General features: G+C 38.0%; 4 protein-coding genes across 6 annotated transcripts; 1 reads left to right on the top strand and 3 right to left on the bottom strand.

Moving 5' to 3' along the window:
* Positions 1-391: 391 nt before the first annotated feature.
* On the bottom strand, positions 392-15240 carry safb (scaffold attachment factor B). Of its 2 annotated transcripts, none has more exons than XM_056256592.1 (21): positions 14950-15240; positions 14449-14536; positions 13929-13996; positions 12234-12470; positions 11703-11756; positions 7055-7103; positions 5848-6292; positions 5451-5497; positions 5276-5373; positions 5041-5190; positions 3729-3826; positions 3598-3641; positions 3424-3506; positions 3191-3336; positions 2801-3097; positions 1568-1699; positions 1434-1470; positions 1250-1350; positions 1095-1153; positions 959-1013; positions 392-843 (listed from the first exon to the last, which is right to left on the bottom strand). In XM_056256592.1, the coding sequence occupies exons 1-21, from the start codon at positions 15100-15102 to the stop codon at positions 723-725; spliced, it is 2562 nt and encodes an 853-aa protein (XP_056112567.1). In that variant the 5' UTR covers positions 15103-15240; the 3' UTR covers positions 392-722. The 2 variants fall into 2 exon arrangements, with proteins under 2 accessions (XP_056112567.1, XP_056112568.1); XM_056256593.1 differs by having other exon boundaries at positions 7055-7100.
* Positions 15241-15771: 531 nt separating this feature from the next.
* On the bottom strand, positions 15772-23173 carry malt2 (MALT paracaspase 2). 2 transcript variants are annotated; one of them, XM_056256590.1, is made up of 17 exons: positions 22777-23173; positions 21388-21542; positions 21128-21294; positions 20899-21029; positions 20660-20810; positions 20387-20574; positions 20160-20256; positions 20010-20057; positions 19886-19927; positions 19599-19802; positions 19298-19475; positions 19135-19209; positions 18931-19058; positions 17153-17302; positions 16880-17037; positions 16535-16672; positions 15772-16430 (listed from the first exon to the last, which is right to left on the bottom strand). In XM_056256590.1, the coding sequence occupies exons 2-17, from the start codon at positions 21522-21524 to the stop codon at positions 15999-16001; spliced, it is 2424 nt and encodes an 807-aa protein (XP_056112565.1). In that variant the 5' UTR covers positions 21525-21542; positions 22777-23173; the 3' UTR covers positions 15772-15998. The 2 variants fall into 2 exon arrangements, with proteins under 2 accessions (XP_056112565.1, XP_056112566.1); XM_056256591.1 differs by having other exon boundaries at positions 22940-23173.
* Positions 23174-23951: 778 nt separating this feature from the next.
* Positions 23952-24929, bottom strand: mrpl54 (mitochondrial ribosomal protein L54). Its single transcript, XM_056256589.1, has 3 exons — positions 24761-24929; positions 24446-24602; positions 23952-24331 (listed from the first exon to the last, which is right to left on the bottom strand). The coding sequence occupies exons 1-3, from the start codon at positions 24876-24878 to the stop codon at positions 24199-24201; spliced, it is 408 nt and encodes a 135-aa protein (XP_056112564.1). The 5' UTR covers positions 24879-24929; the 3' UTR covers positions 23952-24198.
* A 223-nt stretch (positions 24930-25152) lies between these two features.
* Positions 25153-26249, top strand: fam32a (family with sequence similarity 32 member A). Its single transcript, XM_056256588.1, has 4 exons — positions 25153-25261; positions 25451-25610; positions 25788-25841; positions 25932-26249. The coding sequence occupies exons 1-4, from the start codon at positions 25194-25196 to the stop codon at positions 25998-26000; spliced, it is 351 nt and encodes a 116-aa protein (XP_056112563.1). The 5' UTR covers positions 25153-25193; the 3' UTR covers positions 26001-26249.
* The last annotated feature ends 1088 nt before the right edge of the window (positions 26250-27337 follow it).

Below are 27337 nucleotides of genomic sequence, written 5' to 3'. Positions count from 1 at the left end.
AAGCCAGTCCTCCTACGACATGGAAGTCAAGCTCTGAATAATCAAGATGTATTGAGCAATTGGCTGGTGGTCATGATGGTAATGCCATCCGTTTGCTTAATTTAGAGTTGTAATATGCCAATATAACATCTCAAGCTGTAACCTAGACTATAGAGATGCCACATATTATTAGCTGTGTTTGCTAAGGGAACCATCACTATAACATTAACCAAGTAATAAATGAACCTGTTCAGATTGGATGACATGAAACACTAACAGTTTCTTCGCAAAATGTAAAAATCTACTTGCATTCTCATAAGCATTCTTTAAATCCTCCAATTTTGCTTAGACTAAGAGCGCCACCTAGTGGCAACAGAATGCTAGCGTGTACATCATAGGAAGACGAGAGTACCACCTTTATGTAAAGAAAACTCCACACTTTTATTGAAACATCAAAAACAATTGAACAACAATTTCATGGTTTAAAGACAGGTTCCATTTTAGCAAAACGTTCCTGAGCATTCAACAAGTGAAAAACAGAAAAGCCTAAAATCTAAAGATGTGGAATGGAGGGGAGGACAAAAAAAAAAAAAAAAATCTAAATCTCAAACTTTACACAATGTAACCAATTATCTGTTTGTCTTTACACCATCAAAATAAAAGAGGACTTAAAAATACAATAACAAAGCATGATTGGCAATGTACAAGCTGCAAAGTTTCTTTTCACATAACAGATACTTAAGTTAATAGCGTCGACCAAAGGCTCCGCCACCCTGTATACCACTACCCTGAATCATTTGATTCGGTCGATTTAAGGCTCCAGAGAGTGACTGGGACGTCCCTGTCTGTATGTATCCACCTCGGCTATGGAGTAGAGTAGACAAATATTAGTTTCATGTGCAACAAAAGACATTTCCCATGATACTCTATTTACACAGTTATGTCTAGCCATGACAAACAAAAGCCTAAACCTTGATACCTTGCCATTCCACCTCGTGCCATGTGACCCTGTCCCGGAACACCTCGGTCTGCTCCTAAAAAGAAACGTAGTAAGTTAGAAGAGAAGACAACATGCAACTACTTTTGAACATAATAGAAAAAAATAGTGGACATACCTTGCCAGTTTCTGTCCGCGTCCATTTTACGTCCAGGCTCCCAGTCCCTGTTGTCACGACTTCAAACAAGAAGCAGAGCAAAACAACTGAGTGAAGAGAATTTGCAACCATTTAATGAAGCGGCACATCTGACTAGATGAGACAAAAAGACCTACCTGCCTGGCACCGGCCTCATGGGATTCATCCCACGCTTGTCGTAGCCGCCACCCCAGTTGTCACGATTGTCCCTGCCATGTCTTTCCCGATCTGAAAAGTGCTGTAAATTGAGAAAGGAGGATTAGATGTTTTCCAATACCCGAGGATCAAATCTAACGAAGGTCTGTGAAGGGATTTTCTTACCTGGTTGTCTCCTGACAAACCACCTCGGTTGTCTCTCCTGTTTGTAAGGGGGATGTAAATCATTACGATATAGTAGCAAAATCTATAGACAAATATCTAGACAGTTGGCTGCTGTTAGACAGAGCTGGCATTACCTGTCTATCACATCATCCTGATAGCGGCTGCGGTCTCGGTGGTCAAAGTCTTGGTAGCGGTCTTGGCGTCCAAAATCCGACCGTCCATAGCGATCATCCATTGTCATTCTCTTCATCTGCCAGTCATCTTTTCTGTATATTTGGAAAATGAAAAAAAAATTAACAATTGTATTACAGAGACGCTGCATCCCATTATCTAGGGCTGCACGATATATCAAAATATTGCAAATGTATATATTGCAATATGCATATCGTAATGTTTACGATAACAGAATAATTTTAATACTTCAACAGATTATGAACAGTCAAATTTTTTGGTTGACAGCAGAAAATACACTGGGCACATGACTGTTCCATACGTGTGAGATGCGTAATGTTATTAGGCGCAATAAGTGACGCATAATTTCAGTTCTCTCCCGCGGCTTATATGACCAAATACACACAAAATTGTCAAAATGCCCAATACTTGGCGAGTACTCACGTCAATGCAGTCAGCTGTGTCTTGAGTGGACTAAACAGTTGAGAAAGAAAGAGCGCGTGTAACAATATATTGGTTCCATGCAGCTCTTAAAGTGACAGCAGCCTAATAAACCTGCTTCTGTGTGTGTGCTTACTGTTAATCTAACAATAACAGACAGAGAAAATAACTCCCTGCTCTTGACTGAATAACTTCTGTGGCTTTAATAAGAATCAGTGTATATTTAATTCATACAGTGAAAACAAAGGGGTGTTTTATTTTTACATTTGTTTATCCAATTCCTGTTAAATAAACCTAACGTAGGCCTACCTGAAACCCTAAACCCCCTGGTTAAAACTGACATTAAAATTACACTTACTTTATATGTAATGCTACAACTACACTTACTTTATATGTAATGCTACAACTACACTTACTTTATATGTAATGCTACAACTACACTTACTTTTTATGTAATGCTACAGTAAAACACTGCCGTTTACTTTATAAAAGTTGAAGGGATGCTTACATTGAACATGATATAACAACATGTGTTTCACATTCTGTTTTTAATTTTAAATTTATTTTAAACACCTAGCATTATCGAATTTAACGAGTTCAATATGGTGCAGCCCTACCACAGTCAAAGCTGACAAATCAAGGTGCTCCTGCTTCATGAACTTACCCAAGGAATCAAGTAGAGTTGCAAGTGGGTGTGGAAACCTTGTCTTTTACTGGTTTGGCAAAACTGTTCGGCAACCCTACTTTATGCATACCTGCCATCCATGTCGTAAGGCCTCTTGACGGGACGTCGGTCCTGTTCAAAGCGTAGCTGATCCTGTTGCCGTCTCAGCTCCTCCCTCTCCCGATGAATGCGTTCCTGCTCGCGCCGCCGCTCATACTCTATTCGGAGACGTTCACGCTCCAGGAACTCGCGCTCCCTGCGGTCGGCATCCAGTCGCTGTTTCTCCACCTCCAGAAAGTTGCGCTTCCTCAGCAGTCTCTCCCTCTCCTCCCGCTCCCGAAAGAGGCGGATGCGCTCGCGTTCCGAACGGCTGTCGCGGTCTCGCTCGCTGCATCGTAAATAAACCCCAGTTGGAAAATTGCTAGATTGATTTTTAGATCAAGACTAAATGAGGGCCAAAGGAGAGAAGCATAAAATTTACCCAGAGTGCCTGCGTCTCTCCACTTCTCTAATCTCTCGTTCCCTCTGCCTCTGACGCTCTCTCTCTCTCTGCTCCTTAATTTGGTCAAATGACAAAATGTCCTTCCTATCCTTGCTAGAGGATTTACGGTCACGACTCTTAGTGCTCTGAAACAAAGATTGGTGTGTCATTTAAAACATTTCAAAACCCCACAAAGTAGTCTGAATCAAAACGGTTAAAACCACAAAACATACTCGTTCTTTGCTTTTTGTCTTCAAGCTGATGACTGGCTCTCCTTTTGACTTGTCCATCACAACAGTTCTCTCTCCTCCTTGTTCTGTAACAGCAAGATTGAACCATTAAGATTTGGATACCTTTGCATATTACTGAAGGTAGTTACAAATGTGAACGCAAGCTAATCTTGTTACCTTTTCCATCAGAGTTTTCAGACTTCTCATCCTTGTTCTCAGATCTGTAAGGATGAAACCGTATGATGAGACCGTTAGTTATTTGGCATGCAGAGATGTCTGTAAATAAATACCATTGATTTACAACTTACTTCTCAGTCTTCGAGTCCGAGGAGTGTCTTCTGTCACTGCCAGGCTTTTTGGCATCGCTTTTTTCAGCAGGCTTCTTTCCAGCAGGCTCGTTCTTGGCCTAAATACAGATAAATCAATTAGCTTTGACTACACACCTCACATCAATACTGTTGCCAGCCACCCAATTCAGATGCAAAAGAGTTTAGAAATAAGGGTGTCGATTTTAAATCGAAATCGATCGAAATTAAGTCACAATCTCAAACTTCGAATTAAAAAATGGAATCGTCGATGCTGCCACGCCCCAATGTCACGGAAAAAAACACGCGTGTTGAAGTGCTGCAAGTCAACCTCCTCTAACTTAGCTACAGCCAGTCAAAAGATAGCATGGCAACTGCAGATGCAGGAGACCCATCGACAGAACTTGAAACGTCTACTCTTTCATTGAAGTCACAGGTGTGGAAGTATTTTGGATATCCAGTGAGTTATGTTGTCAACGTTCGCGCTTCAAAAAAGCCACAGTTTGCAAGCATGGCAGGGCATCTTCACAAAAACAGATTTATCTGTTAAATCAACAACTGTTTGTTTGTTTTGTGAACTTGAATGTCGTCATCTGCCTGTTTGCGAGGCGGCTTTATGTGTGCGAAGAAAACCATCTCTCAGAGAGCGCGCGAGTATTAATTCCGTCATGTCACGACTCCCGAAACGTGAGAGCAGCGCGCTTGATGATTGCCTTGTGCAACCCATTTTGAGAGACAGAGAGAGAGAAGACGCGGCACCGCTGAACACTCACGCTGTTTGTGAAATTGCATTTCGTAGACAGTTTAAAATGACTGATTTCATTTTATAATCTGCGTATGGCAGGTTATTTTGCTTAAGTTTCCAATTGACTAAAGATATAAGGTATTATATTATAAGCACTTTATGTTGTTAATAAATGTTTTAAATTTGACAATGTAGTGTGGTACATTGCGAACAAAGGTCAGATATTATATTGCATAAAAGTATATTCTAAAAATGGCATAGCAACCTGTGCTTTAAAAAAAACAAATTTAAAAATCGAATCGAACCGTGACCTTAGAATCGAAAATTCAATCGAATCGAAGATTTGGAGAATCGCGACACCCCTATTTAGAAATAAGGGCACTTGCACACTAGACAAAACTTTTGGAAGAAAATCCACGTTAGGGAGTGAAAATAAAATGGGAATACAACAAATCAGATGTCCAAAAGCATAAATTATCATTGGTGAATGAGTTGCACCAATGGACCCTCGCAGTTATCTCTGGCGAACTCTAGTATGTTAGCACCCAAATAATAAACAAAATCACATACCCTTTCAACTGAAATCATCCGGCCATGCAGTTCGGTTCTGTGCAGATGGCTGATGCACGTTGTGGCCTCCTCAGTAGAGCACATCGTAACAAACCCATAGCAGCGAGCCCCTGGGCTTCGGGCGTTTGTTACTACTTTCGCGCCAACAACCTGCAAGTAGTAGCAAACATGGATCAAGACACCCTCAAACCTAAGAACAACATTTCCAATGTGTAGTTTTCTATAACATGCAGACCTTGCCATATTTGCTGAACAGATTCTTTAGATCTGTCGCTCTTGTGGTCGAAGAGAGTCCACTGACCCAGAGGTTCCTTCCGCTAGCAGCAGCACTACCTGATGAGGCGCAAGATCAATTTACAATGTCCAGAAACAATTTCTTGGTCAAAAGTAGTACTTCATCGCACACCCACCTTTATCATCTTTTGACTCAGGCTTGGTTGATGTATCCTCCTCACCGCTAGAGAAAAAGAAAACAGTATTATGAGAAATTGAATGGGCAAAATGAACGGGATCACCAGTGTTGATTAACAAATACCCACCTAGTGAAAACACACAACCATAGTCAATGAACAAAGATTTGGATATTACAACTTGAATAGTCACGTGAAGCCCAATTACGTTAAACATACCTTGCACTAAGATGGCAAACCAAATTTCTGGTACATTACTTTTTGAAGGTAGAAAAAAAGACAAAATGGTAGACGAAATGCGCAGTCGTTTACACCTCCCAAGAGAACCCATACTTGTTAACAAAGGAGCCAATGAAACAGAGAAAGCCATTGTTCTAGTAGACAGAAAACAACAAACCTCTTTTTCTGATCATCACCACCCTGTACAGAGGACTCTTTGACTTCTGAAGACTCAGCAGGTTCAGTCTTCTTGCATTCCTCGTCCGCTTCTCCTTTAGACGCCATTTCCGAATCAACTGCGCTTTCGATATCGCGCAGACATGTTTCGCTAGCATTAGCGGCCTGAGTGGAAGTGCTCTCAGAGTCCACCAAATTGTCCTGAACGTTTTCTTGGTCCTTGCTTGTTGAATCGACTTCACTTTGCTTTGATGCGTCAACGTCCATTTCGCAGGCTGGCGATTCTGCTTCCAAATTGGCGGCCTCCTCTGCGTTAGCAAGGTCGTGCACATTGTCTTCCTCTTTGTGAGAATCCCAGACTGAAGTTTTCTCGTCTTCAGTCGGCTCTTCAGCGAAGTCTTCCTTAAGTGGCTCTGATATACAAGACCCGGCTACTTTCTCACTTTCTACGGATTTAACAGGAATAGAATGGCACAGAGTTTAATCACTTCTGAGACATTGCAATGATATCGTGGAACTGGAATAGGACGTGGCCCTCTGCTTTCTCATACACAAGCAAAGGCAAGCTACCCTATGAAGAGACTGGAAAAACCAAAGCAAGAACAAGCAACAAGCTTCCAGACAACAGGCCATTTCTTTTCAGTTCACCTGCACCCTGAAGCTGAGGGTGCACTGTTGACTAGGGAAAGCCACAAGACCTCCACCACAACCGAGTGTCCATCGTCGACTTTAGTAGTTGAAGTGTCCATGATAAGGAAGAAGCAGCTTGTGCTGTCTTTACAGGAAATTTGTTTCGTTTCAAACAAGCAAATGGTCCATTAGTGAAATCTCCAATTAACAAACTGAGTCCTACAGTGATTTTGCTTCAGCATGATCCAGTTCTTCTTGTCTTCTCTTTGTTGTCTTCTTTATGCAACCTAGAAACACTAAATTGCATCTGCAACAACCATTTAAACCAACCAATGTACTAACTGAAACAGATTACTGACTCTCTGCATATCTGTGCCTTACAAAAGAGCATTTGAGTGACTATAACGTCGTTCTAAATTAATATTAATGGCTAAATGCCCAATGTCAGCAATGCAGAAAGCCAGTAATCATCTTTGGATTTCCAGTCTCTTTTTCCTGAATAACCTGATACATTTACACTCAAGGACTTTAAGGCTTCACCCTGACATTAAGAGCAATTCCAGAACCCCATACAGTACCTTTTTCGCTTTTGGTGTCCTCGCATCCAGGCACTCCATCATTCTCCTGCTAAAGATAGAAAATGAGTGAAGACGGACAAAAGAAACCCAACCATGGGTGTAATTTGCAGGTATTGACTTTTTGCCAGGGTCAATATTGTCCCCACCACTTTTTGAAACATCTCGCAGCACAGATGTATCTAATACAAAGTTGATACTCCAGTTGATTAACAATTTGCTTGTTCATGTTAAATAAGAGGTGATCTGGCACTGAAATGTGTTGTTTTTGAAATCATGCAGAATGTTCGTAGCCGCTGTTATCAATGATGGAAGTCAACCGTGTTCTCTTGGCACTCGTGCAGTATTCACATTAGGGCTGCACGATTATGACAAAAATCATAATTGTCGATTATTCCCTTGAAATTGTAATTGCAATTATTCATTATGATTATCACAATTTACACACATATATATAGGCATATTATAATACATGTTTACACAAATATTAACACACACACACACGTACTGGCACCCTTTACTTGCAATACACATAAATTGCAAGAATATGACTAATAGTAAAGACTACTGATAAATAAACATTAGGCCTATGCTAAAGATTATCTGTCCCAAACTGTTTGTATTAGTATTAGTAATATGTTTTGTATTTGTATTATTTTTTGTTAATACAATGTTGGTATGAGCCACCGACCAGTCACTTAAAAATATAAAAAATAACACAGTGAAAATAAAGTGGCATTTTGGGGTTATGGAAACAACAGTTACCATGGTGAATACACAATACTAACAAGAACTGTGAATGAAACTGCTTCTGGTGAATAGAATGAAAATCATACCTGCATGCAAATCCTTCTGTTAACACACGACGTACCAGCAACGTAATTTATTGGTATTTTACTTTTATTTTGTGACTTACTAATTTACAACGTAACGACGTTGCATGCTCGTAGTTTCTTTTGCACTTTATATACAGTGAAGCGATATACAGCGCGCTGCGGCCGCATTTGCATGTGCAATTGAAGACTGCACGCTACGAGCACAGTGTAACAGCTGACAGGACAGTCATGTCCGTTTTTCTGAGGTGAGATACTTTTTATTTCAGCGTATACTTACATCACTGGTAGTTCCTATTGTGCTGGGTTCTCTGAAGTAGTCGTGATTCGCCTCTCATAACATAACATGCTCTAAACACACGCACGCAGAGTGGATTTTCTTTTGCAACCGTGGCTTTGAATGATTACGTATTCGTGGCATCCGTAAAGGCGGGCACACCATGCGATTTTCCGTCCGATTTTGAGACGAATTCTGACTCGTGCGACTTTCTCGGGTCGGGCCGATTTTCAGCTTTGTCGTGCGTCATTTGTCATACAGTGTACAAGGGGGAAAAAAGGCGATAAACCTCTCCCGGCCGGCAATAGGAATGGTTCGATGCATTTCTGGCATGTCAGATAGTTTGGTCGCTCCTCGTGAGGGTATCGCACAGTTGAAGCAGAGCTACAAATAAACTAAGTGTTTTGTCCCTCACTGCGCGAAAACAGAAGTTCAACCATTTCATCTTTAATGCAGCAAGAAAGAAAACGAAAAAAGGGAGATCTAGCTATCAGACCAGCTACAAATTGTTGCTGCTTACCTATAGTTCGTGTTGCAAAATGGATAAACCATATTACCCACGTCTTCCAAGCCACCTGAAATGTAGCTACACGTGCCTCTTTATTAATTTGTTAAACAATGTTCATGTTAAACAAGCTGTTTTTGAAATAAAGCTGATGACTGATTTGATGACATCATTGATGACTGATTATAGCAGTGTTCGGACATATTATAGACTGTTAATAATTTTAATTATAGGCCTATAATTCATTGTAGTCGACCTAAATGCTAAACACTCTTGATGTTGATAGCTGATGCTTGTTTTGACAATATATCTGGATACACGATATCATGGTCTATTGGCGAAACCCAGCACGGGGGTTAATTGAGCATATTTCTCACGTTTAGTGGGAGAAGTCAAGTTGCAGCTCGACGTTCGGACCGTATAGTGTGAGCACATAAAACGCGAGCTTTGGCTTTACATCGCATGCGATCTACTCGTTCAGTGTGAGTAGGGAACCTTGTTGAAATCACAGTGTATGCCCGCCTTAATCGTTATCGCGATTAGAAATTCTATTAACTGTGCAGCCCAACTTCACATAGACGACCGCTTCAATCTATCGCTCAACGCTGTTGTGGAGACTCTCCATTCGTTCCGGTGAAATCACAACAAAAAAATGCACTTAACTTTGACCCTGCTCTTGATATACAACCATGTTTTGTTACTTTGCGAAAAATCAGTAAACCATAGTAGATCACATTTCTTTTCTTTTTTTAGAGCAGGTAGTCTCAAACGAGCCCAAACACAACATAAGACAATAGATCACGGAGTGACATGACATGCTGCTTGGCTAAAGCTATAGGACTTCCAGGATCTGATCGCATCGCGATCATAATGCAGTGTTGTCCTACGTCATTTGAAAGTTCAACCAATGGAAACTGGTTGGTAGGTATAGTGGGTAGGCACAATGTGTCGAGACCAATCAGACACTGTTTCACAGCTGTAGCATGCTTGATCGCTCAGATTGAAAGGTCTTTATATACCATGCGATGTAGAATTAAAGCGCACATCTAAAACAGCGCTGGAAGATCACTCATCCATCCACCAGGATCTTATCGTTTATTATATGAACTTTTTTGTGGCGTTACCTCAAGTAGTTCTTATGTTCAGTAAAATCACTTGTTTGGAGGGTTTTTTGGACCCGTGGCTAATTATGATTCGAAATAAAAGGCTAGCCTATCTAATACAATGAATGGCTTGAAGACATTAAGGCCTCGTTTACACTGCAGGTCTTGATCCCCAATTCTGATTTTTTTGCCTAGATCAGATTTTTTTGACCGACCGTTTACACGTTCTTTCAATTGTGACCCATATCCGATTCATGCGTTTACACTTGCCATACTATCTGAAACATCGCGCATGCTTAAAGGGGGTTCTTGCACAGATGGACGAAAGCGAAATATGCTTGATGCTAGCTTTGCGATATATGCAAAGTTTGCCAAACATCACCATGATTTTGAGGCGGAGGAGGATGAAAAGGGCCATCATTGCAGCCTGAGCATATGCTTCAGTTATTGTGTGCGAGAGAGATCTCAGGACTGGTGGGAGGATATTGTGTTTAAATATTGGCTTTAACGAGGAGCAGCGGGTCCGAAATTTTAGGATGAGCTAGCCAACCTTTGATATGTTGTGTCAAAGTTTGTCCACATTCCTCTCCTACGACAACACAAAATTTCGTCGGGCCATCCGTCCCTTGGGTTTCTCTCGTCATTAAACCGTGGAGACGTAGCCTAATACCTCAGAAAACCCGATCTGCCTGTTTACATGACAGTCACATTGGCACATATCTGATTTATTTCCACATATGAACGAGGCCTGAAACCGATCTCGAAATATCCGAATGCATGCGGGTTTTTTTCCTGTTAACACGGTCATAGAACACATCCGATCTGTGTTACGTATGAGCAAAAAAAAAAATCGGAATTGGGTCACATTTTTTTGAGAGTGTAAACGAGGCCAGATACATTTCGGATGGGTTAAACCAATAAGGATTAAATTAAGCACAGTTTAAAGCTAATCTAGGATTTGTTGATCTGGGCTTTATTTTAAATTGATTTGTGAACTGGTGTTGCACCAGTTAATTTTAAACACAGATTTACAAATTGTGGATTAGAATTCTAACCAGCGATTAAAACCTCCATTTACGATTAATTTTCTCCGTCATGATGGATTCGCCATTGTAATTAAACAGTAACAATGTTTATATTCCATTTCCTTCTTTGAACACAAGAAACTCTCTCTGATGATAAAAGACCTTGCCAATAAAGGAAATAAACTTGTAGAATGTCAGCCGTCTTAATAAACTGCTATGTATAGAGACCGTTACTGATCAAGCAGGTAATGAAGATATTGCGGCAGCGCGTACGAGATTTCATAAGCCTGGAAATATTTTTATAGTATCAATTAATGGAGTAATAAGGCAGCATATAACGTATGACAAAACAACCGCGATAAGAAGAAAACCTGGTATGATTCGCGGAGTGACAATCTCCGGTCTTGACAGCGCCACATTTCTGTTTGAGTATATAAAAGCTAAATATATTCCTCTCTTCTTTGTCCGACAGCGAGCTTTATTTTTCATTTTTATTTGTAATAAAAGAGACCCGAGGACACAACCACTCTTTCTGTCTATGTTCAATTAGCCACATATTTTAATTGTAGATGCACTTTATTTTATCTAAACCTCCTCACATGTAAATTTGAAGTTAATCCCTAATTGAGATTTAAATTAATTTAATTTTCATATTTAATTTTTTAATTTACGGTAATTAATTTAACAATTAATTTTCTCTTGTGTCTCTGCACGTGTTTTGCGCATAAAGAATGCGCACCTCAAAACTATGCACTCTAATGATGACCTTGCTTAATCAACCATCGATACGTTTTATCAAAGTAACTATTAACGACAATTAATCAATCGTCGATTCATCGTTGGCATTCCTACGCTGAACCAAACAGAACAAACCCCCTCCCCCCAAAAATGTCAACTTCCTTGAATACCTGACACGGCACTTCCTGGTTTTCATCCATGTCTATGTCATTAGCCTTTATTTCCTGAAAGCCAAAGAAAGTATCACTCAATGTGCAATAAGAACTAGGGTTATTACTGTTAACTAAAACTATTTTAAAAAACAAAAACAAAAAACAATTTTGTTAAATTGAAAGCAAGCTGAAATATAATAAAATATAAATATTAGTTGGAAAATAAACTAAACGAAAATTAGAAATGCTGCCTTGGCAATAAACTGAAATAAGTTGAAGCACTAACATTATTAAAAGGAAATAAATAACAAAACTTAAACATAACTAAAACAAACTAAACAAAATTAAGTTAAACCTAAATAGCAATATATATATAAAAAAAAGACAAAAGCACAATGAAATTACTAAAAATTAAACAAATTAACATGAAAACTAACGATAAAACTAAAACAAAAGCTCATTCAAAATACTAATAAAACAATAATAAAAACTAAAATAATACTGATAAGAACTGAGCTGCGGTATCATTAGCTAATATTAAAACCTCACCTCCTCCACTTCAGATTTACTCATAACTGCATCATCAGCATCCTCCGCATCATGGTTATTTGCGGCATCCTCCCTCGGGCTGTCTGTGTTTTCTTCATTTGATAAAGTATCTAGGATCTCTTCGTCATATTCGTCTCCATCAGGCCCACCTCCATTGCCCATATCGGCTTCATCCAGAACATTCATGTCCATGATATCCATCTCATGAAGGTTATCTGGGATAGCATCTGGGTCCTCCTAAAGGAGGTAAAGAAATTGTTAGTTTTGATAAAGCTATGCAAAATAACTCAACCTAGTTCAGATTAGGGCTGCAACTAACGATTATTTTGATAATCGATTAATCGGACGATTATTTTTCCGATTAATCGGATAAAAAATTCAATTAGATTTTTTTTTTATTATGACTAAATAAAACCCTGTTACACTTTATTTTAAGGTGTCCTTGTTACAGTGTAATTATATATTTAAGTACAGAGTAATATTAAGTAACTACATGTACTTACTATAGGAATAGGGTAGGATTAGGTTGAGGGTTAGTTGCATGTAATTATGCATAATTTACTGTTATTACTACAGTAAGTACATGTAACATATGTAACAAGGACACCGTAAAATAAAGTGTTACCTAAAACCCTAAATTAGGATATTTATGTGTAAAAGTGTACTTTAAAAAGTGCAAAAGCCACATGTTGAGTTTTACAAATATCAATATTTGCATTGTTTTTAATGATAATTGCAGATGGCAAGTTGACAACCATGATTAATGTAAAAAAAAAAAATTATATCCAACATATTGTTTTAACACAATTTTTGTTAAAACAAATTTACAGACATGTTGTTCAGATGTGAAGATATAAACTAAAAACATCTCAAATGTATAATTCATTTAATTTTTATTTAAAATTAATTGAATAAGGATAATTTGTAAAAATAAATATAGAAAGACTGAAAACAAGCGTGTGAACATAGAGCCGCAGTAGATCGCGTTTGAAAAACAATTAAAACTTAATAGTAGACAAATGCTATATAAAGAGAGCGGAATGGAGGTACGCAGCAAGCAAACAGGCTTGATTAAAAAGACAGGAAAAATGATGCATTAGTGCACCAACATTCGCTGAAAACCACTGAGTACAGTGACTAAAAAACAATCTTTTACTGCTGCTGTTATTAACTGCCTTTATATTTAGTGCTTCGCTTTTAATTTAATATTTCTGCGGTAGCACTATTTTAATCCATCACTTATGTTGCGAGCGAACTGATTGCGCAACCTGATGCTCGAGACGCAAAATACAGACATCCCAAGTCTCCCGGAAGTTCTGGAAGTCACCCGCATATTGATAGCGGCTCGCAAATTAGTTCAAACTCCCGGGATTTGAGCGCGCAAGCAAGAGCGCGCATGCGAGACAGAAGAGACTGTGCTCCAAACCGTGTAGCGCGAGCGCGCGGCAGAGCAACGGAGGGAGGGAGACCTTGCGTGTGTGTGCCTCATGAAGCGCGTGTAAGACAGAGAGCATCCTGATTGGCCTGTTTCAACCAATCACCAGTAAACGCTCCCCGTGACGTAAGCAGACCAACTAATCGATAATGACATTCGTTGACAACGATTTTCATAATCGATTATTATCGATTTTATCGATTAGTTGTTGCAGCCCTAGTTCAGATCATATCCATCAACAACTTCATATTACAGAGCACCTGGCCATCAACAGAGTCCTCCTCAAGGGTGCCATCTTCAGCCTCATCAGGTTCATCTTTGCTCTTTCCTATGGACAGAAACAAATACCACTTCAAACCGACTTAAAATCCCTATGAAATCAAAACTGACAGATATATTGATCATTTTTTATGTTATCGGCCCGATGAGAAAATGTGGCCGATATATTAAAGCAGATAAATAATGGATCATTTCCTTCTGCTGAGACACTTCAGATGCGCATTGTTCACCATGGTGGTTTTGAATTGCTTGAAATATGATTGGAATCACCTCAAAAAAGGAAAATACAGTTAAGTGCAACGTGTAGCACAAGTCTGGCTACATAAAATTATAATTTTGGATGAACTAACCCTTTAACTATCGTGAGATCAGTATTGTGTATAGAACCAAATCATGACACGAGTGTATTGTTGTTACACCTCTAATATTTAAGTGAAAAACCTTAAAACACTGTATTGTGTATATTTTCAGTACATCGACGTGAAGACATCTTGCTTTTACCTTTTGAAGATCGCCTAGGTGTTTTCTTAGGCGTTATTTCAAGGTGTACAACAATCTCATCTGGATTTCCGCCCTCTTCTTCAATAGCCTGAAACGAAAGTATGACACAGTCAAATACAAGAATGATTGCCATCCATTACCTATTGTTTACAGCGTCACACAAACAACTCATTTTTATTCTACACTGACAACCTATTGTATTTGCTGCATATTACGTAAGCCTTGAATTCAAAACATCCTGCAAGGCCAGTTTGATGCCTCAAACAGTCAGATAACGTTAGTGCATAAAAAGCATTATATACATAAACGTACGCATAACAAAATAACAGTATCAATCCAAAACATCATTCATAACAATAAAACCCGAGTGCGAATATAAACAGCACATGTACTGCGGTAACCATAAACCCCAGTAACTCAGACCATGCAAAGCATGTTTATTCATATGTAAAATAGAGTTTAACATTTCTGAGAAATGGATATTTCTCGGGGTCCACTTGCCTTTTTGAGTCTCTCTGAAAGCAGGCTCTTGTTGCCGCTAATGTCGAGATTTCGGCGCTTCAGCTCGGCCTTCAAATCGATCACTCTCAGCTCCGATAACTTACGAACCCCCGCCTCCACAGGCCCCACATCTGCTGTCGAAGAGTCTGACATGTTTTCGGGTTGTGAATATAATCGTGGAAATAGACCAATGAGTCTCTTTCTACCCCGCGAGCACTCACCGGATTGTAGATAGAACACGATATACAGCGTTTCTCACTCGAAGCAAAATGGCGCAGTCGACTACAGCCGTGCGCATGCGCCTGCCTTGGATTTTTGGCGCATGCGCATCCACGTCATAATATTCGCGGTCAGTCTGACAGGAGTTTGCTAGCGCGGGAATGTGAGATTTTTTTTGCAGATATTGATGTTTTAGCGGATAAAATACACTCCAGGTGGCGATAGATAAAGAATATTGTAGGTGCAAGTTCGGTTTTGACAGTTTTGGAACAGCTGAGAATTTTCGAAAAAAATAACCTATTAATAGCCTAGGCAGATACCGGTAGTCTATGATAGATACATAACAATCACACATGCAATATATTATTTACGTAGGCCTACACTATGACAGGAGTGCGGGAACGTAAGATAATATTTAGCCTTTTATTCCAAAAATAAAAGGTACTTGCACTTTTAGTGGGTAGAAAAACCCCCATTGTATATTAGTAATTTGTTTTTTATTCTTAGATGATTTTTAGCATGTCGAAATTCAAGTGAGATACATTACAATAATTTCCACAGACAGAATGATTTGTGGTGTACTTTAATGAAAAACCAAACAAATCCAAAATAAGATAATTTAATGCACTGGTAGATTTACCAACAAAACAATACTGTAAGCTGTAAGAGTACATCAACTTTCTCAATTATATTACATTTTTAGGCTTCTGTAACATATGGCAGATAGAGTGGAAAAATTACACTGTAACATATTGTATACATATTATATACAGTACACAAACTGTAACAGTTTGTAACGCATCCGACGCACAGCACTGAACACTTTCCTGCTAAATGGAATTTGGTAAGTTGCTAAATTTAAATGGGAGTTCCTCAGAAGAAGCGCTAGGCAAACTCTTGATGGCGGGAGGTTCTTCAGACTCAAGAAACTCTGAACTTATGGTTTCCTCAGGTTCATTCTTTAAACCAGTGTATGTGGGTGATTCCCTGGGTCCCTGACAGTAGGACCAGGATGTAGATGGAGATCCAATGTAGGAAAGGTTTGAGTCAGACAGGTTAGCTCTAAAGCTTTCACTGAAGGATGAAGACTCCATTATACTGGACATTTGCAGTTCAGAGGAGGAAGCGGGAGAGAGTCGTGGCTCGTGGAGGTTGAGTTTTGACACTAGAGGTTTGCCTACTGTCACTCTTTGCTCTTCCATGACCTCTTCATCTAGATTAGCATACTTGTAGTGTAGACACACAGTAAACGAGAGCTCTTTCTGTGAGGGGAAAAGCAGTTAAGAAAAGCCTTATAATATGCATTCCATATAAGTAATACATTAGATATACTTTGCACATATTGTATAAACATGAGACACTATACCTTCAGCCTTTGCAGGGCACTAATACGAGTAAAGAGCCGAGGTTCTTCCAAAGGCAGTAGATCATCTAGGTTCAGTAGTAAGCTGCCAGCCTCACAGAGACTCTCCTGATTGCTGTGCTTCAGGTCTATTTCGGGGCCCTGGAATGATATCAGTCGAAACTGAATACAAAACAATGCGTCTTGGGCTATTTTTTGGACAATCTACCAAAGATACACAAGTTGAAGTGGGGCATGAAAAGGTAATGAATCTTATTCACAGGAAATCAATAAATGATACATCTTTATGTTATTTTCTCATGACTAACTCAATAAATTATTTGCAGATCTACAAGAATGTCAGTTTACCTCTGTAAAGTCAGAGAGCTGAGCAGAGCATGACAAAATGTCTTTAGGAGTCTCCAATATCCGAGTGTAGATTATCATGATATTGGAGAACTCTGCAGCGAAACCGAGCTGTACCTTGACACCACATTCAAACTGAAGACAGCGGCTCTGTGGGATGACTGGAACCATTTACACAAAATCATTATGTTTCAATATTTTCTGCATTTTATCTACAGCTATTGTACTTTGCATAAGGATATAAACTAAAGGGGTTTTATTCTGAACAGGTCCCACCATGCGCGATGGCCCACTGTAAGTTCCTTGTTGACGCTGTGACTTGGCACGTTGGAGCTTGAATGCTGTCCGTCAGGGCACGACGCTCTGAGAGATTACTACGAAGTTCCAAAGCCTGCCGGCCACGAGTGATTTTACACCTTCCCATGTCTGCAATGGACATAAACTCTGTAAAACTGTGCAGTCACACTTGACGTTCAAGAATTTAATCTAATTATATCTGCTAGCCAGGGCTGTGTTTCCCAAAAGCATTGTGAGCCAAGATGATCGTAAAGAACACTGATGGTAATGGTCTTCACGATCAACTTGGGCTCACCATGCTTTTGGGAAAGGCAATCCAGAGCAGTTCAAATGTGAACATTTCCAAAAATTACCCACAATATCAATTTGAGAGAAGTTTATGACGTATATGCAGTGGTGGACAGTAACGAAGTAAATATAATTCGTTACTGTACTTAAGTAGCTTTTTTGCGTATCTGTACTTTACTCAAGTATTTACATTTTGGGAGACTTTTACTTTAACTCCACTACATTTCAGAGTCAAATATCTTACTTTTTACTCTACTACATTTTCAAAATCAGTCGTTCCTTTTTATTTATGAGTGGATAAAAACGTAACTGGTCAAACGAGCCACCAATCACAGTACAGCGCGCGCGCTTTGTTTTGAACTTGCCTTGGCGGTATCTACTAAGCGCGAACCAGAGCCGTTAATATGAGAGTTGCAAACATGGTTGTGACAGTGATCTCGCCGCTGCGCGGTCACGTTATTCGTGTAGCTCTCAATAGTTCCAAACAAATCGCGTTGACAATGATTTTAAGTGGGACAGAGAGCAGGAGCTATTATTGCAGCAATTATCGGTAGGTATTGACGCATAATGTACATTGCTTACGTTGCCACTAAAATGACTTGCATATAATAGCTTTTTTTTTTCCTGGGGAGTAGCCTAGCAGAAACACTGCATTAATAACGTTTTTGTGTTTAATTTTGGAAGGAAATTGGCTGCTCCCATAACATAGAATATATATATGTATATGTGTGTGTGTGTGTGTGTGTGTGTGTGTGTGTGTGTGTGTGTGTGTGTGTGTGTGTGTGTGTGTGTGTGTGTGTGTGTGTGTGTGTGTGTATATTTAATGGCGTTGTGCAGGTTTATGTGAATGTATCATAACATTAAGACGTTAATAATTATGACCATAGGCACTGGAGAAAAATATATACAGTAAATACTGTAAATGTTTTAGTCCCCTTCCCTCAAAAATTAAACACACAAAAAAATAATTAAATTCAAATATACATATATATATAATATTATATTTATATATACTGTATATATATATATGCACAGTATATATATGTATATATATCAGACTAATAAATGTCATTTTTTATTAATAGATTGGTGTGCCAAGAGTGACATTAGTCTTCACTTAGACTGAGTTAAGGAAGAGTCTTGTGACAAATTATAATAGGACATTATAGCCATAAACAAAATCAAAGTACTTGGATACTTAAGTACATTTGAAGGCAAATACTTTTGTACTTTTACTCAAGTGAATGTTTAAAGGCAGCACTTCTACTTTTACTTGAGTAATATTTGACCTTGAGTATCTTTACTTTTACTCAAGTACATGGTATGTGTACTTCGTCCACCACTGCGTATATGTGGCTTAAAAGTATTTGCACATTTTGTAACATTTTCTTGTCTGATAAGTAATTCAAACAAAACACTGATACCAACAATGAATTGTGGATTACTAGAGAACATCTTTAAACCCAAACCTTCTGCTACTTTGTCAAGTAGGACCGTGACCTTCTCTGGCTCCATCAGTCTCTTCTTAAGAAAGCTCATAAAGATTCCATTAGAGAGATCGTCTTTATTTACTTCAAATGCTTCGGCATCAACACACCTAGATTCAGAATGCGAAGATTGCAATCACAATTTCTAGATATCAATAAAATGACTTGTCACTGCATTAGACTCACGTTGCATAGCCAAACACTATGTCTGCGGTCACTCTCAAGGGGCCAGGTTGTGGGATGCTCTCATCGTTTGGGTTTCTGTATGAACAACACAACTGCAGTCAGGTTCAAGTAAAATTAAAAGTACAATAATTCAGAACTAATACACTTATGAATCAAACCACACCGTTTCCGACACATGTCCAAAAGAAAGACGTTAAGTCCCGTCTGGCGCTCTTGCATGCGCTGCAACACGTCCTGCACCCAGAGACAGTGCTTGAAGGTATAAGAGGCTGGAGCATCGATGGGTACCATGAAACTGTTTCCATAGTTCTCATAGCCATGACCAGCAAAGTACAACAGCCCTTGAAATGGCAGACATGGAAAAGAGAGATTAGATGATCCAAACATATTCAATAAATAAACAATCAGGATTGGTGTAACATTCTATTGCTGCAGAAATCCAACTGATGCAACAAGGCACTAACCATAAACGCCTCGATCCAACAGTAGCAGGAACTCAGTAACAGCACTATGCATCTCCTGCCAGTTGAGGTCCAGTAGAGAGACGACTTTAAAGTCCAACTGGCGTAGAAGGTTGGTCAACTCATGCACATCTGCCATGGGAGCTCTCAGCTGCCGGTGATGCAGGTAGTTCATATTCCCCATAAGCAGTGCTACCTTGTCAGTGGCTATAGATTTGTGAAGCGACAAGATTGGCATAGCAGATCCTATGAATACAAGAAATACCAAGAGCAATTTCCTTATCACTTACCGCAACAATCACCCATTTGCCTTGGACCTGCATCAGAAGTAACTATAAAACATAAGGTGCATGTGAGTGACAAGAAAGCATCTGTACATGTGCTTAATCATACAATTATACAGATCATTCTTACCCACTTCAGTTGTTTCCCATGAGACATCAGAAGAAGAAGAACCAGGACCTGAGTGAAAATAGGCCATGCTATGAAGAAAAATCTTAGGTCGATTTATTTCATTTATATTAAAGGGAATGATTATGGATCATGTTGTCTTAAGCTCCTTACCTATGTTTACTTGGACCTGATCGCTCCACATTTCATGATAGAGGTTGAAAACCCTGCAAGTATATGTACCTCTGTCCGCTGTGGTAATGCATGGAATCTGAGGACGAGACCATGTAGATGCCCAATTAAGTACACAGTATACCAAACTTTGGCATAACACTTTGCATTTTCTAATAAATTATTCAACACATTCAACCGTGATACTTAAAATTCAACTTAATGATTACCTTTAAGAAGCTTCTAGTACACTTTGGCATTGGAAGTTTGTTAAGGAACCATTGGAACTGTGGAGGTGGGTTGGCCTGAGCAACACATTCGAGATAGAGAGTGTCTCCCTCCATCAACACTTGAGGCCTGGGTTGCTGAGTAATATACAACCCACTAGTTGAAGAAGGGAAGTAGCTACTGCTGGCACCTGCGGATGACACAATGTATCAGTGTTGAAGGAAGTTTGATTCCTTCAAGTCTGAAGTAAGTTTTAAGGTGAAATATTCACATACCTGCACTTGCGCCTCCAGAACTCAGTAGACGTACATGGACCCAGTTGGAGAAGACGTACTTGTCCCCAGAACTTACACGGCAGATGTAATGGCCCTGTTGAAATGGACTTGCAGGATTCAGGACCAGCTCTGGGCCACTGCCTCCTGGCATCTACCGAGAACATAAATAATCAGACTATTGAGACTAAGGATGACATTTCAAATCAGTAGGCTTAGTTACAGAATGTAGTGCAGCAGACCTCATCTTTGCCCCTGAACCACTGGTAGGTGAGCTCCACAGGTCCAACTGCTCTGCAGCTCAAAACCACGGTACTTCCCTCTGGTACCCGCTGACTCTGTGGCTGCAGTGTGATGTTAATATGCTCCATCACTACCCAAAAACACAAATAACACCTGGGTGATATGACCCACCCCTTCTGGTTACCACCTAGAATTAGATTAGATGTTTGCCTATGTATATTTAGCTACCATGTGAGGTAAGAAATCCAATAGCCTCTCTGTGCTCAATTTTCTTCAGGCATTGAAGCAGGAAAGCCAAAGAACACCGTCTATCTGCGAGGAGGGCAAGCAGGTATCGACCAGGACTGCCATGTGGACTTAGTACTTTGATTGAGCAGTCAGTCAGCTCTTTGTCACTGCAAAGAAGGATATTCTGTAATTGTGAATCGGTCATAACCATGCACAATATCGGCTAGTTATTCCACACAATTTAGCCTATAACAACTTACCTATAGCAGAATTGTGGCTGCTCAGCCACTGCCTTTGCCAGCTGTTTCCAACCACACTCTAGATTGTCTAGCATGTAACCAAGTCTGTTTAGCTCTGTCTCACTCAGGTTTTCTACACCCAAATTCTTGTCCTCCATAATTTGATCAATGATTAACTGAGAAATAAATGACAAGAGGTTTATTTAAATTTATCATCAGACAGGATTTTTTTTTTTTTCGGATATTCAGAAAAATGCTGGGGCATTAATATAAATTTGACTCTAAGTATGATACCTAAGAGTAAAAATTATATTAATAACCCAGCCCACTCCTCATCTTTTGTCATTTTTCGGTTTTCAGAATAAACTATAAATCAGCTTTCCAAACCAAACCTTTACAGAACTTTGTCCCAGACAGTGTATGAAATTCCCCAAAAATAAATAAAATGTTATTCCTGTAACACCCAAACCTTATTTAACCAAATTTAAAAAACGTACACCACACACTGGTGGTTTTTGGGGGCCTTAAAGTCCAAACATGTCTAGGTGCATGGTGTTACTGTCCAAAAAGAAACATTCATATTTTAAGACTGCAATTCTTGAAAAAAACCTTATGGGCCTATTGTTATGTGCATAATATTTTATTTTGAGTTGAGTAATTATGTTTTAAAATATAACCAATATTTGAAAAGCTTTTGACCACCCAATTGAAAGGTGGTGTGATATAATAATAATAATAATAATAACAACAGTAACTTAACTGAAAACTAATTCAAATCTTAAAACTTCTTGCTTGCTTGAGTTGCTTGACATTCTTAAAGTAATTCAATCTAAATTTTGTAGACAATACTAAACGTTTTTCAAAAATGTATTAAATCAACATGAATACAAATGTACATTTCTATAATGCTGCACACGTGTTGTAATCTCGATTTGTGAACTTCTCTTTTTTATCAGCTCTGAAATCCTTATTTGTCATTGTTCCAAATATAAGCATATCATTATTTTAAAAAAATCATTTAAACACCGTAATCTCAAATAGAAGAAATCTCGATACATATTTTATAAACGCGTTTCTTTGTTCCTGTACGTTAATAAAACAGTGAAAAACAATCAACATAGCTAGTAACATGAAAATGCGGAACCGAATATTTTAATTTTAATTTTAATTTTTAATTTTAATTTTAATTTCACGACACAGTTGAGAATAATGCGCCAAGAAATGTAAGTTTAAATAACCAATCGCAAAGGCAATTAATTAAAGAAATGTATGATATCATTGCAATGCATGATCAGCAGAGCTCCAAATCGATTATAGCTTTTAGTGGATTTCATTTCATTTGGAAACGAAATATGTAAAAATGAAAAGCTCTTACATTTAATCTTAACAGGCAAACAAAAGTATATTTACCTGTTATACGGTAATTTAGACTCCCGGAAGTGAGTTTATCACGGGTTCATAAAACGTAGATTGTAAAGTGACCGAGGCACAACTGATAATTAAAGATCTCCCTGAATTCTCTCTGATTTACCAATAAACAGTCAATCGGTCTCTAAATATCCGTTTAACTCACTTTGAATCTGATTTACTGCGACTAATACTTATCAGAATCCGCAAATCAGTATGGTAAACATCCGCAGCAGTTCTGTCTTTTTCAGTCAGTAGTTCCTCTTTCTAACATGTATTTGCATGTACACCCCCACCACGCGCAGCAACAGCTTTTTACTTTCACCTTCTCTCAACCTATAGCAGCAATACATCATGAGTCACTCCTGCTGAAGAAGAGGTGCAACCCTCACATAACCTAGATAGATAGACAGATTGATAAATAATAATTTTTAGATTATAATTAAATAGATAGTTAGATACATTATAATTATTAGATTATAATTAAATGGATAGTTAGATACATTATAATTATTAGATTATAATTAAATAGACAGTTAGATACATTATAATTATTAGATTATAATTAAATAGATAGTTAGATACATTATAATTATTAGAAATAGATAGACGATAGACAGACGATAGATAGACAGACATGCAGATATAGGCAGATGGACAGACAGACGAATAGACAGAAAGAAACATACAGATAGACAGATGGATAGATAGACAGAAAGATGAAAAATAGATATAGATAGACAGATACAGGTGAATAGAGACAGACAGATGATAAATAGACAGAGATAGATACAGACGAATAGATAGTCAGAGATAGATGATAGATACAGACAAATAGATAGTCAGACAGACAGACAGGCAGATATAGATGAAAGAAAGACAGATGATAGACAGACAGAGATTGAAATAGACATACAGACGGATGATAGACAGACAGATGATAGATACAGACGAATAGACAGACACAGATGATAGATAGACGAATAATCGATAGATAGATGATAGATACAGACAGGTAGACAAACAGACGGATGATAGATGATAGACAGATGCTCGATAGATAGACAGACAGACGCAGACCATAACTAGAACATATATTATAGAAATTATTTTTTTTTATAGATAAATATTTCCACAATTTTTGTTGTTGTTGAAAAGACACCTTTTGACATTGCACATTGATGATGGCATCAGAATTTTATTTGTTCATGTGACTGAAATGAGACCAATAACAAAACGACAATAATAGTAATACAAAGAATGACAACAAAATAAGCAAAAATACAAACACTTCATCCTCAGAAACAGGAGAACTAACACACCAGCAAAATTGGCAATGTCTACTGTGCCTGCTGGGAAAGCAAAGGTTCACCCAGGCCTTGCCCTCAAAGAAGCATATTCATATAAGCATTCTGTCCATTCCCTCTACATCTTTTTGCCTTTATGCAGTTTATTATGTCTCCAAATATGCTCCTTCCTTAAAAGATTACAGTATTCCCAACTGTCTGGTTCCAGTTCATTGAGTTTTTTGCGTGGGCCGAGGTCCAACTGAAACAGCCTGAAGACATGGGACAACAAATGCAACTTGAGTTACAAACATGTTATTTTGCTAGCTAATCTGAGATGCAATAAATGCATTATAAAGCACAAAGTAAAATACACCACATCATACCATTCTGGATACTCCTCCTTGGGTTTAATAAGAGGGTCCTCGCCCTGTTTCAAGATGTTGACTCCAACTGCATGCGTGCAAAGTCTCACTGGATCCTTACACACTTCTGGACCCTTAAGAACTTCCTTTACAATTCCTTTACCTTTTCCTTTCATTACTACGAGAGACAAAATAATATTTTATTAAGAAAATATATTTAAAATATGAATGCAAACCAATATAAACATAATATAATAATGTTATATAAAAACAAATGTTTTGAAAATTGGTCCTCCAAGGTCACAAGACATGTAATACGTACAAAATAAACCGTACCTGGCTTTTTAGCATAACCACGGTATTGAATAAAAAAAGTGTTAACAAAAAGCTCGTTAAAAGCATTCAGAACAGGCAAGTTTATCCTCTTCATAGAATGTAGTACAATATGTGCCATTGTGCCTCATCGGATCTTCCACCATGCTGTCTGAAGTGTACGTGAGACGTACTTCCGTCTTCCGGATGAATCTGCAACACGCATGCGCGTTTTGCGTACGGTCTAGTCTAGAAACGTCAATTTCTTAAAAAAAAATTATAACTAACATTCAGTGGAACAGAACAAACCACGAAGGTGCAAAATATAAAAGAAATAAAAAGTAAAAACATATTACTAATCTATTGCTTTTCACTCCTGTCCTGTAGAGGGCAGTAAGACCGAGGATACGTTATAAACACCACCGACCGTCTGTTGTTTAGACGAAAGCAAGCCAACATGTCGGAGTACAAATCTGTCCAGAAAGGGTCTTTAAACCTGAAAGGTGTTTCTTTAGCAAGTAAAAAGTATGTATTTGTTTATTTCCATGCTTTTCTAAATATCAAAACATTTTAGCTGTTATTTGTTGTGGGGAAATGTTGGCGTTTCCTGTCACGACAGCAGTTAGCTGTTATGCTAGCTTTGTGTTGATGATGTTCCAGTTATAAGTGTTATTATGTTTGCAGTTTTACTTCTTTTGGGGGGTTTTTCTATAGGAAAAAGAAGAAGGACAAGGAAAGGAAACGTTTAGAGGAGCAGGCTATGACCTTAGAGGAGCAGGCTATGACCAGTCAAAATGAAAACGGAACTAAGAAAGTTTATGTTGACAAAAGGACGCCAGCACAGATGTCATTCGACAAAATACAAGAAAAAAGGGTATTTATAACATTTTATATTTGTCATATATTGTTTTGGTGCCGTATACAAATACTAAGTGTATTCTCTGTGATTATTTTGAATTCTAAGTAATAAATTGTCAGTTTAACCGAATGAAATTTGGATTATAAAGTGATAAAGTGATATTCATTCTTTCTTTATCATTTTTGTTATTAGCAAATGGAAAGAATTTTGAAGAAGGCCTCCAAAACACACAAGAGAAGAGTTGAGGTAAAGTCAATGATGTTTATATTCATATTTTAAGTAACTTAATGTGTGTATGTTTGTGTGTTTTAATTCGTGAATGTTTCTTTGTTACAGGATTTCAACCGACACCTGGACTCACTGACAGAGCATTATGACATTCCCAAAGTCAGCTGGACTAAATAAATGTCAATGGCTTTTCAGCTGGATGCTTTTAGAGCAAAAACACCTGCTTTAATGCTAATTTTCTAACAATGAGTATTGAAAAAAAATTCCAGAGTGATTTTAACATGTAGCTGTTATACTCTGTGATAGATTTTTCTTTTTAATTTCAATTTTCAGACCACTGTATGTTCAAAAGTTTAATTTTCCTGCAATTGCTCAGTAAGGTCACTTGTCTGCCTGCAGTGATCATTAACTTTTGGTTAAACTATTTTCTACAAAACTCTTTACCTTGGCATATAAGTACATGATGTTATTTTGTATTATTTGCATGCTGTAATGATTGGTAATAGTTGTTGGTTTAAGAATGACTGAGCTGAGACCAGTAGGTTTCACACTAATACTTGTTTTTACGTTGCATATGGACAGCTTTATCTTTTTATTTATTATTCAAACTTGTGGATGATATATTTTTTTTCTCATAAGATATTAATTCTGTTCATTAAATGTCTATGATTGGCAAATCAGAGTTCCATACAGAAACCAGAAGCTGTGTAATAATTTCAAATAAAGACTAGTTATTAGTTTCATGAAGACTATAAAACAATATTTTTCCATTTAATAAAAATATTTCATGTATCTAAATTGCACCAAACAATACATTATGAGTCCAAGTCTAATTTGCCTGTAAACAAAGATGATTTTGCGCCAACTAAGTGCAACTAAGCTCATGTATAATACACTATGGCCTGGTTTACCAGACCTTTCAGAGTATGCTTGGTTCAATTAGGACATTTATAGCTTTTATAAATGTGCCTTAGAAAAAAAGCATTACGGAGTCATTCCATGAAATCGGTGCCTTTTGTGCTTCTAAAATATAATCAGACATAGAGTTACTATAACAAAATATAAATTTGTGATTTAAAAAACATAATACTATGTATTATTTCCTCAATATTACATTAAAGTCAATTTAATATTATATTAAATAATTAAAATTGCATTTATGTTGGTAAGGTCCCTCACTATGATTGTTCTTTTTCAGCAGGAGTTTTAATTTGCAAATTGAAGGCAAAATGATACAAAAATCACATTTGCATAATATACTAAGTCTCATTGTTAAGCAATGTTTTGGCATATGTATACATTATTTTGTATAAAATATAAATAATTGTATCAGTGTCCCCTGATTTCATGTCAGCCCTGTTACCCATTACCCTTGTAAAGTAATGGTACATTCCAGTGTGCATCTTGAGATAACAATGGCACTGACATATTTCAAGACAAGTTACTTTCAGTTAAAACAGCTCAAACGTGGTCTGGGATTAGTAAGCCTTGTCTGTGAAACAGGGGGTATAGAC

The sequence above is a fragment of the Rhinichthys klamathensis genome, unplaced genomic scaffold (assembly GCF_029890125.1).
Source record: "Rhinichthys klamathensis goyatoka isolate OS25496 unplaced genomic scaffold, OSU_Roscu_1.1 h1tg000127l_1, whole genome shotgun sequence".
NCBI lineage: Eukaryota > Metazoa > Chordata > Actinopteri > Cypriniformes > Leuciscidae > Rhinichthys > Rhinichthys klamathensis.
Note: the sequence above shows the minus strand (reverse complement) of the source record. Positions and strands in the feature narration are given on the sequence as shown.